This window comes from Oreochromis niloticus, linkage group LG17 (assembly GCF_001858045.2).
Source record: "Oreochromis niloticus isolate F11D_XX linkage group LG17, O_niloticus_UMD_NMBU, whole genome shotgun sequence".
Lineage (NCBI taxonomy): Eukaryota > Metazoa > Chordata > Actinopteri > Cichliformes > Cichlidae > Oreochromis > Oreochromis niloticus.
The window spans coordinates 5930184-5943276 of record NC_031981.2 but is presented as its reverse complement, the minus strand read 5'-3'; the positions used below and the strand labels follow the sequence as shown (position 1 = coordinate 5943276).

Genomic DNA, 13093 nt, shown 5'->3' with positions numbered 1-13093 from the left:
ACAAGAATGATGCTCACGCACCAGTACACTTCTTCTCCACTCCTCAGGTGTCCTCTGACCCTCAACCTAACGTCACTCACTTCAGTTTCCAAAGCCCTAAAAGCACAAAGTTCCCAAACATGAGCGAAAAACTAACCAATGGCCAAAGAAAAACTTTGAAAGACCTTCAGACACCTTTGTAGAGCTCAAATCCACTTTTAAAGTGACAAGAAAGTCTGGCTCTTTGGAAACAAAATATTTTAAGAAATGATAAGCGGGTTGAGACTTTTGCACAGTATTTAACATGATGTGTAAAACCTACTACAGGAAAGTGTACTAAGAATCTGAAATGAGTCTATAGACGTAACACAAGATAGCCTCAGACTTGTGAAACTTGCTTCTCTGACTTTGTTGAGACACTGATGATTAACTTCCAGGGGAAGTAAAGCGAGCATGAACCACAGAACATTCACAAACTGTGACAACAAGAACCACATTGATAATCGCAGAAAATTATGTTACGTTTTGGCATTCAGCTTCAAGAAATACCCCCGACTCCAGAAAGTCAGCAGTCCAAACAGAGTGACTGTGCATCTTAGATAAGTGAAATGAATCCCACTTTGTGCCGCGGCCTGATAAGACGGGCGCTGTGAGTGAATCACAAAATCTCTGCTGCACCACTGCCTCAGAGTGCAACAAATAAGAAAAGCCCTGTGCGTCAGAGAAAAAAAAACAGGTGAATTTACAGTGATTACTCATGGTGCCTGGTCACTCTGCATCAGCTCGCCGCGACATGATGATCCCCGAGCTTTCCCGCTTGAGCTGGTCTGCGGCTGAGGTGGAAGCATCATAACAAATACAGTGTACATCTCATAACAGCTAAACTCACCTAGATGGGTGTTGTAGCATCAATAATAGGTACACTGACTCATGTATTAGTCAGTACGCTGACTCATACTGGTGCTCTCCTAAGCCCTCTCCTAAAGAAAAAACAGTCTTGCTAGAGCTATAAATCATGAATTTTAAAGAAGGACAAGTTTGCTCATTTTTTTTCCTTCTACTACTTTTCTGCTTTGGCAATTAATTTTTTATATATATATATGTGTGTGTGTGTTTGGTGAACCCCAAATTCCTTTGCCTCCAGAAAACCCCTTTCCACATGGTGGAGTTAACAGTAGGCAGAGAGGTGGGCTCTCTGCTGCCTCACTGCTAGATTAAACAGGTCTTTACTTGCCCTTCTCTATGTCTTAGAGGGCCTTGCAGTCAAAACAGCTGACATCATCACAGAGGAAGCTGGGAAGATTTACCGCAAGGTGAGACTTAGGTTAGAAAAAGGTGTTTTGATCCACACAGGGCCAGAGGAAGGGCCTTTCCAAAAAGCATGCCAATCAAGGGTAGGTGATGGTTCTGGTTCTGGTTTGCAAGACCAAGCAGACGTCATGTAGACCCAGGCCGTGTGGTATAAGTGAGGGTTAATGTTGGTGGAAATAAGAATGATGTTGATATTGAATATAATGGACAATACGCAGCTGTAATCTGGACTAGCTTCAAAATATTTATGAGATATCAGGGCAAGAGAAGCACCGTCTAGTCCTGTCCAGATGGTTTAAAGCTGGAGCGTCTTTATTTCATATGACTATACTGCCATCCTGTGGTCATGCATGACTGCTGCAACATACACAAAAACTCCCAAAGCTGAAAGCATCCACATTCCAATGACAACAGTTTTTGATAAACTTCACATAATGAATCTTTATTGAAACATCTTTGCTTTTTAAAACCATATAAGACAAAGAAAACGAGTCTGAGCGCACTGGAGAAAAGCAACACCCAGCATGGTGAGAGCGTAAAAGGTCTCTTTTTTTTCCCCTCCGTCCATCATCCTCTGCTGGAAACCGCCGTCCTCTCGGCTCTCGTTGTTTCATTAAGTGCATGTGGTTGACAGTTTTATGAAGGAGGGGCTTCGAATGTGCAACAATGTCAACAGTTTGCTAATCCTGGTCCCCGTTTGTGACATCAAAGCTCTCCGTGCGGACTCGCGGTTGTCTCAGGTGCTTCAGACTCCTCGGCTGTATCTAACATAGGAAAACTTATAGCATTAATCACACTGCAGTCAGTGAAGCACACAAAGTAAACGTGTTGCTTAAATAACATCCACACATCCTAAATTACTACTGTCATAATGGGTATTGTGCTACCTCACGCCAACACTCATCCTCACCTGGCTGTTGTGTTTGCACACACTCCCCATCTCGCTCCTCGTAGCCTTCAGAGCAGATGCACGTGTAACTGCCTTGATTGTTGACACACTCCTGGTGCTCTTTTGTGCACACTGGCTCTGACTGAGAACACTCATCCACATCTGGCAAAGATTTAAATAAATTAATAAATACATGCAAAAAAAAAAAAAAATCTAATATATAGATAAAATATATAGAGAAGTTTTTCATGGGTGCAACCCAAAAATGCATTATCCTTACAAATGTGACATCAGTTAAGGGGAACTAAAACAGACTTTCCAAGGGTAGAATTAAGAGGTTCTGTCCATCCACAGCAGTCTGGAGCTCACAATATCCTTTCTTATTACAACAACTACAGAGACATAAAGGGAATATGTAAATATGCAAATATAAGGTGATCTAAAGTTAAGCCTGCATCCAACCGTGATGAGAGACTCATGCTTACAGTATGCATATTAATGACATGTATCATGAGGCGAGAGGCAGGGTCCACCCTGGACAGGTCGCCAGCATGGAAGCAATAAGAATTTCCTTCCAAGGACTGCTTCTTTTGGGTTCATTTGTATTAAACTCAAAGTGGAGACTGACACTTTAATGTAGTGTCAGAAATCTTTCAAATAGTGAATAATACCTGTGCAGGTTCCCTCTGTGTCTTGGTACCCGCTGGCACAAGCCTGGCAGTTATCGGGACCGGCTCCAGTGCAGCCGGAGCACACTGTATCACAGGCTTTGAGGAACAAACACACCGAATAAAGTTAGACAGGTCTCACAAAACTGTCTGCAAATGGATAACAATCACACACTTGTAATATGAAACATCTAACAGCGATAAGTTCACTGGCAGCAAATTTCCACGCTGCTCCAAAAGCTACTGTTTGGCATATGACCTCTTACCCTTGCAAGAATAGGAGCCTTCTGTGTTGAGGCAGTACTGATCTTCTTTGCACGGAACAGGGTCTTTGGAGCACTCATTTACATCTGCAACACATCAGACAGAGAGCCATCAAACAGGCTGGCAACCACACAGCGCCATCTGCTGATCATTCTTTGTGCGCTTTACCACATCAGAGTGAAAACACAAAAAATGTGTGTCTGCAGATTAGAACGTAGAGTTACTGAATAAAGATCTCAGGGGCAAAACTGGATGTTAATGGTGGAGGTCAGAAGAGAATGACCAAAGGGAAATGGTTTGACAAAATTAAAACCTTGGGTGGAGATGATAAGTATCACCACTGTGATTATCAACTTTCCCTGTTCAGCCAGGCATTTTGATTCAGGCTCTGTGTGTACATATGCTATACTGTATTGACAAAAGTGTATTCACAAAAAGTGCCAATATGAAATTGCAATCATATTCAGTATCAGTATTTTCCAAGGTTTTCTGAACATTGTGGATTCTGAGGACTTATCATTTTATGACACCAAGTTATGACCCCAACATCTGAATGTTGCAGCAGAAATCGAGACTCGTCAGACCAGGAAACATCTTTCCAAACTCCTAGTTTCCAACTTCTGGTGAGCCGGTGAGAACTCACAGGTCTTAGGTCACAGGGGTAGCGCACGGTGTAGTCTTCTGCTGCCGTAGCCCATCTGCTTCAAACTTCAATGTGTTGTGCGTTCAGAAATGCTCTTATGCATATCTTGGTTATAACAAGCGGTTATTTGAGTTACTGTTGCCTTTTACTCGATCAAAGCAGTCTGTCCATTCTCTTCTGAACTTTGGCATTTTCACCAAGAGAACTGCCGCTCACTGGACATTTTCTATGTTTCAGACCATTCTCTGTAAACCTCAAAGAGTTTGTGGGATTAATCTTATATGCATCATATATATGATATAGATCATTATATTTTAATTGTGCTCAAAAACATTTTTCTTCTGGCTTCATCAATTGTGGGTGCAAAATGAGGGTGAAAGCAAAAATGTTTGACTATTACACTGCCTCAAGATTCACCTGTGACCACTCCAAGAGCAGTTGGTGCCCGTCTCCACGGGAACCTGATCAAATGGACATCAGCCATTCTCCTGACAGTGTCAAGGTCCCTGTTTAAAACTGCCTTCTATAAGGAAAGCCTCCCACATGGTGGAGGCTTTCCTTATAGAAGGCAACTTTGTTTTGTAACCAAATGCCACAACACGATGTGTGACTATCAAATACAACAAGAACCACCATGAAACTTTGTAAACAGGTAAAATTTGACATTTCCATCCTGGAGAACCTGAAACGCTTGGATCCAGACACTTCCAACATTGTGAAGTGGAACGGCTTTTTCTTTGACATTGAGCAGTGTATATGCTTAAATTATGAACTCCTGGAGTTATGAACCTGTTTGACTAAAGTATCACAATAACCAAGAACTCCCCATAGGAGAACTGGGGCCAATTTTATACCATTTAGAAAATGCCCTATCCCACTTGAGTTCTATGAGAATCATACCTGCTGAATGCAAACCTGATAACATAATGGTTGTGGACCACTATCAGTGTCCGAATGAAGTCAAAGTTATGGACTTTGGCCTATCCTGTCATGTGTCCGCAGTAGTTCCTCGTGTCTGTGCACAGACTCTTTGGTACAGGCCACCAGAGGTTATGCTTCAGATTCCATTTAATTATTGAAACGTGGTCTCTGGGCTAAATAGCTTTGGAGCGTGCTACGAGGCTGCTGCTTTACCCGGGTAATCTGGTTCATCATACACACTCAGGGCCAGCCACTAGACTATCCTTGAGACTGTCCTTGAGAAAAAGAAGAAAGCTGCAGTGTTCACTGCTTAAATCCAGCCTAATAGACAGTGTTAAACCTATGACAGTTCTTTAAAGTAGGACTCCATGGTGTAAATTAGCCTTTATACATGTAGCCTTTTAATGTCCACTTTAAGCTTGACATGGCCATTAATCTCACTTCATAATATACCCCTCAGACTGCTTCAAGCCTTCAAGAAGCAAAGATTAACTCAAACAAAACCCAAAGTATGCAGAAGAGCATCTCTAAATAAACAGCAGATCAAACCTCGGAGAAGCAGAAGACCACACCGGGTATCAGCCAAGAACAGAAAACTGAGGCTAAATTGGACAAACCTGTGCTAGCATTCTGACTTGTGCTACTAGCATCAAATTTTAAAATGAACATAAATGTACTTAAAAATAACATTTTCAAGAATTTAGGAGATCTGGTACTGTTCTGAGTTTAAAATATAACTAACTGGTCCATTGTTGGTTGATTTGGCAACAATTTGTGTGGTTAATAAATTGTTATGAAACAGCAAAAAGATCAGAGATTTGCATTTTTATCCAACCAGTGGTATAATAATCAAAGTTGGAACAATGATGGAACCCAAACAGCAAGAACAATAACTCAGATTACCTGTTTATCAGAGTACTTTTGTTAAGATAAATATCATGTAGCATGGAGAGCTAGTACAAGTTGTCTTACCTACACAAGCTTCCTGGTCGTCTTCTTCCCAGCCTTCTTTGCACTCATCACAGTCCTGATTGGTTGCTCCAGTGCAGGTCTTGCAAGAGGAGTGACATTCTGCAGAAGTGAAGACCAAATTTCCATCAGTACGTTAATGATGGTGATGTTTTTCTGGTGCAACAGCAGGTAACTTATTTAGGTAAACTGAGTTTTTTTAATTTATTTATTCTTTTACCTGTGCACAGAGAAAAGCTGTCGTTCCTCACTTCGTTGAAATAGCCGTCGATGCAGTCTAGGCAGAACTCGCCTGTATAACCGTGGTGGCAGCTGCACTTCCCGTTTCCCCCACGGGTCCCGTCTCCATCGCACGCACCATTCCCGTGACAGGGTCGCTCAGAACCCCCCACACAGGCTGAAGACAGACACATTGTTTATGTAGTTTTAACCCATGTGGCACAACCAAGAGAAATAAGTAATGTGTGAAGTGACTCTGGCAAAAACCGGTATGATATCATCCATTTGTATTACGTCCTTTTTCCTCATGTGTTGCACTTCTGTAGCTGGTTACCAAGTAATCGTTGTCCATGTTAATTTGGTTTGAAAGGAGGCAATCAAATACGGCTGATAAGTTGAAAATAAGGCCTCCCCACTCTATACTGTCCCGGACTCCTCATCTCACATCTTAGTGAGCCTCATTTTAAAGCGATGTCAGTATAATAAGGTGTGTGCCACAGATGCATCATAAACTGTTTAGTTAAACTACCTTTAAGATGTCAGGTGTAACATTGCTCATGACATAGCTCATGTTTAGGGCCACTTACACACATACCGACATTTATTTCTGGGTGACAGTTGGGAGAACAGAGGAGGCCCAAATTAGAAATGGACTGTTTGCAAGTAGATGTTTTATAGATCTGACGACTTGGGACAGCATTGGAAAAATGCTAAACTATGACACAAGCGACCGGTTTTCATAATAACATTGGAAGCCCTGAAATTAAGATGAAACACAGGGGGGAAAAAATGGAGCACTGGTGGGTTCATCTGTAAATTCTCACCATTGCAGTCAGGTCCAAATGTTCCCTCTGGACAGCACACTTTGATGGTCTCTATGCAGAACCACTTGTGCAGATCGGGATGTTTTGTTTTCCTGTGTTGCAACAGGAAGAGATGAGGTTTAACAGTAGGTTACCAAATCAAACAAGCCTTTAAAAACGCAAACAACCCTGATCAGCATCTGCCAGCCTGTGTGATCATGTGTCCATCACTCATTAGGTCCCCTTTAAAATCCAACCACAACCTCATTTGCATCGACCCACCTCTTGAACCACCAAGTCTCAAAATGCTCCTCGTGCTCCTCCACCATGTGGTTGCACTCAAAGCTGCTGCTGTCGCACAGCCCCTCCACGATCTCCATCAGCCGAATCTCGCTGGGGTGGAAGGAAAGCAGCAGACGAGATGAGTGCACAAGTTAGTTTGAGATTGTAAACATACATCTCAAAATGTACAAGAAGATTTATATTTGCATGAAAAGAAAAGAAAACAACTTCATTTGATGGAAAGCACAGAAGCTCAAAAGCCTGCAGGTCTGGTGAAAAGTAAACAGCTCAGATCACAGGACCTGTGGCAGGGTGACCTGTAGGCTGGGCTCTTGGCTCTGTCTCACCTAGTCTCATATTTAGACAATTTCCTCTCCTCCCAGGCTGTGTTTCCTCCTCCAAAGTTCTGGTTTGCTGTTCTCTCGAAGCCCTGGCATACAACGCAGACATTTTAATTTTTGAGCCCAGAAATAGGAAGAACCCTGTACTGAGTAAAGGGCACCCAGGCATCTTACATTCGACTGACGTCTTTTCACGTCAACACAAAGGAAGGTTTGCAAACGCTCACTGACCTTGTTGAAGTTCTCGGTGATTTGCCGGCAGGTGTTGCAGGCGCTTTTTAAATCCTTCTTGGCGTCAGTAACTTGACAAAGTAAGACAAGAGTTAAGCAAGACACAAGGCTCAGCAGCTGCAGCTCTGGACCGGTGGACAGCATCTCAGCAGATCAATTCACACAATTTCATATCAGGAGACGAGCGCTCCAGCCACTAGCAAGCAAGCTTTCCACTAATGTTAAAGTGCTGCAGTGGTCGGACACATCTATGCGAGGTGTTCCTAGCATTAGATGAAAGATAGCGTTATCTATGCAAAGCGAGACAAAATGGTATTTACATGCCGGTTACATGAGAAAAAAAAAAAAAACGAATCGGTTCTAGTTTTCCGCGTCAGCGTCTTAATCGAATTGTGGCTTGTGGTTATTGGCTGTAACCGCCTGTCAATAAAATGGAAAACCAATCGTGAGTCGCCACGCGCGGGACAATAGAAAAAAACAAAAAAAAAATCCATCCCCACGTGGAAAATTCAGGAAGCTCGCAGATAAATTCAAAATAAATATTTTTTTTCATTGTGGTTGGATTTTTTTAAAATTAGGTTTCAATAATATTTCTCAAAAGCCCTACTAAAACAAAAACCCTCAACGCCTTAGCCAAAGTAAAAGTTGCATCGTTCACTTCCTGTGACTGCCGGAAGTGAAAATTAGCTTTTTGTTTTTTTTCAGCTGTCATGGCTGAAAAGAGGACTGTTTTGGGGCTACCGTTGTTGTTTTTATTAGCTTCCGTTGCTCTCTTGCATTTATTTATTTGCCCGTTCACTAAAGTTGAGGAGAGCTTCAACTTACAGGCGGCACACGACCTTCTGTATCACAGACTTGACTTTGACAAGGTAAGCATGCAGCCATTTGATGTGCTAATAAGCTAAGTGGATACAGAAAGCGCCTGTGGATGTAAATAAAACATTCGTAATATTTAATTTCCTTTTTTGTCATTTAAAAAATAGAATGACATTCTTACGGCCCTAAAGATGTTAAATATAAGGTACATTATGAAAAAAAATGTGACCTCAAAGCTGTGGGTACAGTTTAAATCCTACTTTTGATGTAATGCTACGTCCCAAACATACTGCTTGCTGCTGATGCTTGCTATGAAATCATACATACCAGTAGTTTGACAGCTATACTGTGGTGTGGACTGTTCCATCGTAAACCTATAGCTACAAAGAAAAAATAAATCTACACTGATTACTTTTAAAATGTGGTCTAATCCTCACCCATTCACGTCACAATATTAGAAAAATGCATTAATTCTCAATAAAACCAGAGAAGATTACAGGAGCTCTGTTGAAAAATGGAAAAAAATATGACCAAAACTGAGGGACATGGTGGTTGAACATAGGTATACTGTTGCTATTTAACCTGATTTATTTTAAGGCAAATCGCACTACACATAAGCACATCATGGGAGTAACTCGACCCTACTGGAACTACTAGCTTTGATGCCAGGGTTGGGGATAAAATCAAAGCCTCAAAAAAAGAGAGACCTATTGAATTTATGCCCTGAAGGCCACCAATAACTGTGGTCCTAATGAGGACTAATATTAGGGTCACTAAGTTTTGTAACTGACGAGACTTGACCTATATTGTTGGTTTTCAGCATTAACATTGCTTTGCAGTTCTTTTCTGCATTGTAGTGCTCTGATATATCACTACCAAGATTTATAAGAAAGAAATTTAAAATGTAAAAAATCCAAAGAAGAGACTGGAGAATCACCTTTCGGAGTATTGATGTTGCATTGCGTGTACACCAGAGGGCACTCTGAAACTACCCTGGCAAAACCTGTTTGAAATGCCACAAACTCAACAACCAGTTGATCTGAACAGCCTTGAGCAGAATGTAAATGAGTAATCCCTGACTTGTTGTGACAATAAAACATTTTTAAACAGAAATGTCTTATTACCTTCATAAAGACTCATAAATAACTACACATAAACAGATTTCCTTGACATTGATTATGTTTTGTGTGTCTGAAAGAAAAACAATAAGTTGATATATCGGAATTTTTAAATCACTCAATATCAATATCTATTGGGCTTTATTCTCTTCTGTTGTGGCATCAATGCTTTTTGTTCTGTTTTATTGTTTTTTACAATGTTGCTTATCACAATATATTACAACTTGATAACATGCAGGACTGTTGTGTTCCCTGGGATGAGGGTGTCCTGAAAAATAATAAGTCAAGAGCACAGTAAGCAGTCCTGAAACTTAGAGACACCCCCCCTCCAAAAAGCAAAAACAAAAAAGAACCCAATACACAGCAAAAATATTTGCAGCAGTCTTTACAGCTTGTAACATTTCAAATTAGGTGTTCACTACAAGATGAACTACACTACATGGCACAGAGTTGTCAGTAGTATCCTTCCACAGATGACAGAATTACTGTGAGAATGACTTAAGAATACATTGCAACACATCTCAAATTTGCATGAGAATGCCTGAATGTAGCTCAATTTTACTAGATAAATCTTCTCTGGGATGTTTAGACAAAGGTTTACCTTTATAAGAAGAATGCACTGTACATTGTAGGGGGTGAAACAATGCTGTGAAGACATTGTAAAGCACGGTGGAGGGAGGATCATGGTTTGGCTTTTTATTTTTGTTTTTCTATGGTCTAGATATCTGGACATGCAGAGAGTAATAAATTCCAAATTCAGTCAAAAACCTTTACAGCAAAATAGTGGGGCATCACTCCATGATTTGAAGCTTAGGAGAGGCTGAGTCAAGACAATGAAAATCCAACTACAGGATGATTAGAAAGAAGAAAATCGATGTTTTAGAACAGCCAAGAGAGTCCTGACTTTAACATAACAGAGACTGCTGTAGACACTTTACTTGTTTGTTCTGATAAAAAGGGAGAAATAAATCCATGACATCTGGGTAAATTCCAGGTCTTGCTTAGGGTCATGTGATGTGATTGAAAGCGAGAGATTAGATTGTTTTATCTACTCTTATTTTTGAACTCCTTGAAATCACTGTATGGTAGTGTGGCTGTATAAGTCTTACGAAGTACCTTGTTTTTCTTTTCAGTATGACCATCATGAGTTCCCTGGTGTGGTGCCGCGCACTTTCCTTGGCCCCCTCTTCCTCTCCACACTCTCCTCCCCTGTTGTTTTTCTGTCAACCCTGCTGGATGCACCAAAGTTCTACACACAGCTTATAGGTAGCATACCATCTCACTTTTTGTTGTTTACTATCCAAACCACTCAGATGTAAAGATAATTAAAATCTCTAAAGAGATGTTTAATGTGTTGTTCTTTCTGCACAGTCCGAGCTTCCCTGGGAGTGTGCGTCATCGGTGCACTGTGGCACATGCAGAGAGAGGCAAGGAGGCAGTTTGGCTCTACAGTTGCAGACCTTTTCTGCCTTATATGTGCATCTCAGTTTCATTTAATGTTCTACAGCACAAGGACACTGCCCAATGTATTCGCCCTGCCATTAGGTAACCCACCAGCTCTCATTGGAGTTCTAGTTTTTTTCTTTGTTATTTTTGGAACTTAAATAATCGAGCGTTATAATGATGAGTAAAATTCTCTGCTCAGTTCTTGTAGCATTCACATCATGGATGGCTCAGAGATATGGCCGGTTCATCTCCCTGTCTGCTTTGGTCATCATTGTGTTCCGGTCAGAGTTGTGCATCTTTATGGGCCTCATGTTACTGATGTCGCTCCTGAGCAGGAAGCTGGGGATGTTGCAGCTGCTGAAATATGCTGTTCCTGCTGGGATATTGTCATTAGGTTAGTGGTTCATCTATAATAAATACAGTGTATGTCTAACAATATTAAAAACATGCTGGTCACTGTTTGGGTTTGCTTTCCTTTGTCTCCTGCAGCTCTGACAGTGGCTGTTGATACCTTCTTCTGGAGGACGCTCCTGTGGCCTGAAGGCCAGGTTTTGTGGTACAACACCATTCTCAACAAAAGTTCCAACTGGGGAATATCCTTTGATTTATTCCAGCACACTCCTGTTTGTTTAGCTGTTTGATAGTTGGGAAAATGACGACCACAAGAAAAACACAGAAATGTATTAGAAAATGTGACATTTCACTTTATGGAAATAGTAGGAGAGGATAACTGTTAGAATTAGGACTTTGTTGACTGTGGAAAAATGACTTTCCTTGTTGGACTGAATATTTTAGTCATTTCATTTCACAACAACAGATTCCTTAGTTTATAATTGTTAATTTAATAAACGTTTTAATTTCATGGTATCTTAAAAGCGTGTTGATGAACAGCATGTTGATGCACTTTGTTAAATTATTCCTGTGTCAGTCCAGCTTCCTTTAGCATTCTAGCTCAGTTAAAACTCAGGTAAGGATGCTACTGAAAGTAGTATAAAAACAGGAAATGACATCGTCATGTTGCCAGGGTCTTGCATTCTATCCATTTAGAAATAAGAATAATAGAAACAGAATAAAATTCAATTTCATGATATTGTTGTTGGGTTTATTGTTGGTTGGTTATAGCAGTCCTTGACTGTTCTCCCCAGTAAACCTCTCCGTTTCTCTGGTACTTCTACTCTGCTGTACCTCGCGCCCTGGCCTGCACGCTGTTCTTTGTCCCCCTTGGCCTCCTTGACAGGCGAATGAGAGCACTGCTGCTGCCCACAGTGGGCTTCATTCTGCTCTACTCGCTGTTGCCCCACAAAGAGCTGCGTTTCATCATATACACTTTTCCTGTGCTCAGTTTGGTGGCTGCGCGTGGTTGTTCTTTCATGTAAGCTGAAACGTACAGCACCAGTCCTTATATTGGAAGAAGAGTGAATGATCCTAAAAAGTTTCCTTTCTCTTAAAATTGACATTGAAATTTGGAGAGCTGAAGCTGTTTGTCATGCTTTTTACTGTTTTTTTTTTTTTTTTTCTCCCTCCATGTGATTTAGTTTGTGCAACTACCAGAAATCCTGGATATACAAACTGGGTTCTGCATTTGTGGTTGGCCAGCTGTTGGCAAACACGGCATACTCTGGTATTTGCCTCTATGTTTCTCACCACAACTACCCTGGAGGCAGAGGAATGCAGGAACTACACAGGCTGTTGCCAGCTTCAGCAGGTTGGAATCACTTCAAGCTTTTTTTTTTTCTTTCTTTTTTTGTTTTTTTTGAAGGGAGCGCTCACACACGGTTACATATTTAAAAATCTGTCCGAAATGCAGGAGGCAAAGAATCGTGGTTTTCTAGTGAACTATCATTGTTGCTGTCTTTCCTCAGATGTGTTTGTTCACATTGACACCTACACTGCTGAGACTGGAGTTTCACGCTTCCTACAACTAAACAAAAACTGGAGGTTGGTGTTTTATTTTGATCTGAAATCTGCCCACCAATCTTTCTTTTTTTTAATATATAGTTTTAAATTTTCTATTTATTTATTTTTTGTTGGTGTTTTGAGTTAAGCTTAGAATTCAGAAAATATTTGGCCTCAGTTCAGTTTTCAGTATCTGTGTTGTCAGTTTTAGTTTTTTCAAATATTATAACATGGGTAACATTTGGAAAGGGGAAGATTGGAACAATCTCAGAATAGGTACTGCAGTACAAATATTTT

At 40.8% G+C, this 13093-nt stretch overlaps 2 protein-coding genes across 3 annotated transcripts in view; one reads left to right on the top strand and one right to left on the bottom strand.

The window, feature by feature from the left end:
• Positions 1-1704: 1704 nt before the first annotated feature.
• On the bottom strand, positions 1705-7897 carry creld2 (cysteine-rich with EGF-like domains 2). Of its 2 annotated transcripts, none has more exons than XM_003445047.4 (10): positions 7521-7892; positions 7296-7378; positions 6949-7059; positions 6688-6779; positions 5865-6041; positions 5648-5746; positions 3114-3197; positions 2851-2946; positions 2201-2341; positions 1705-2054 (listed from the first exon to the last, which is right to left on the bottom strand). In XM_003445047.4, exons 1-10 carry the CDS (start codon positions 7662-7664, stop codon positions 1996-1998), a joined length of 1086 nt encoding a protein of 361 aa, XP_003445095.1. In that variant the 5' UTR covers positions 7665-7892; the 3' UTR covers positions 1705-1995. The 2 variants fall into 2 exon arrangements, 1 of the variants encoding a protein (XP_003445095.1); XR_266142.4 differs by lacking the exon at positions 1705-2054 and adding an exon at positions 2460-2571 and having other exon boundaries at positions 2208-2341; positions 7521-7897.
• Positions 7898-8186: 289 nt separating this feature from the next.
• The window catches only part of alg12 (ALG12 alpha-1,6-mannosyltransferase), a 5865-nt gene continuing 958 nt past the window's right edge, over positions 8187-13093 (top strand). The window contains exons 1-8 of the mRNA XM_013271250.3: positions 8187-8389; positions 10588-10720; positions 10826-10999; positions 11100-11294; positions 11390-11493; positions 12049-12272; positions 12436-12605; positions 12763-12838. Of these exons, the coding sequence (XP_013126704.1) occupies positions 8231-8389; positions 10588-10720; positions 10826-10999; positions 11100-11294; positions 11390-11493; positions 12049-12272; positions 12436-12605; positions 12763-12838 (1235 nt within the window). The 5' untranslated portion in view covers positions 8187-8230. The remainder of the gene's footprint in view (positions 8390-10587; positions 10721-10825; positions 11000-11099; positions 11295-11389; positions 11494-12048; positions 12273-12435; positions 12606-12762; positions 12839-13093) is intronic.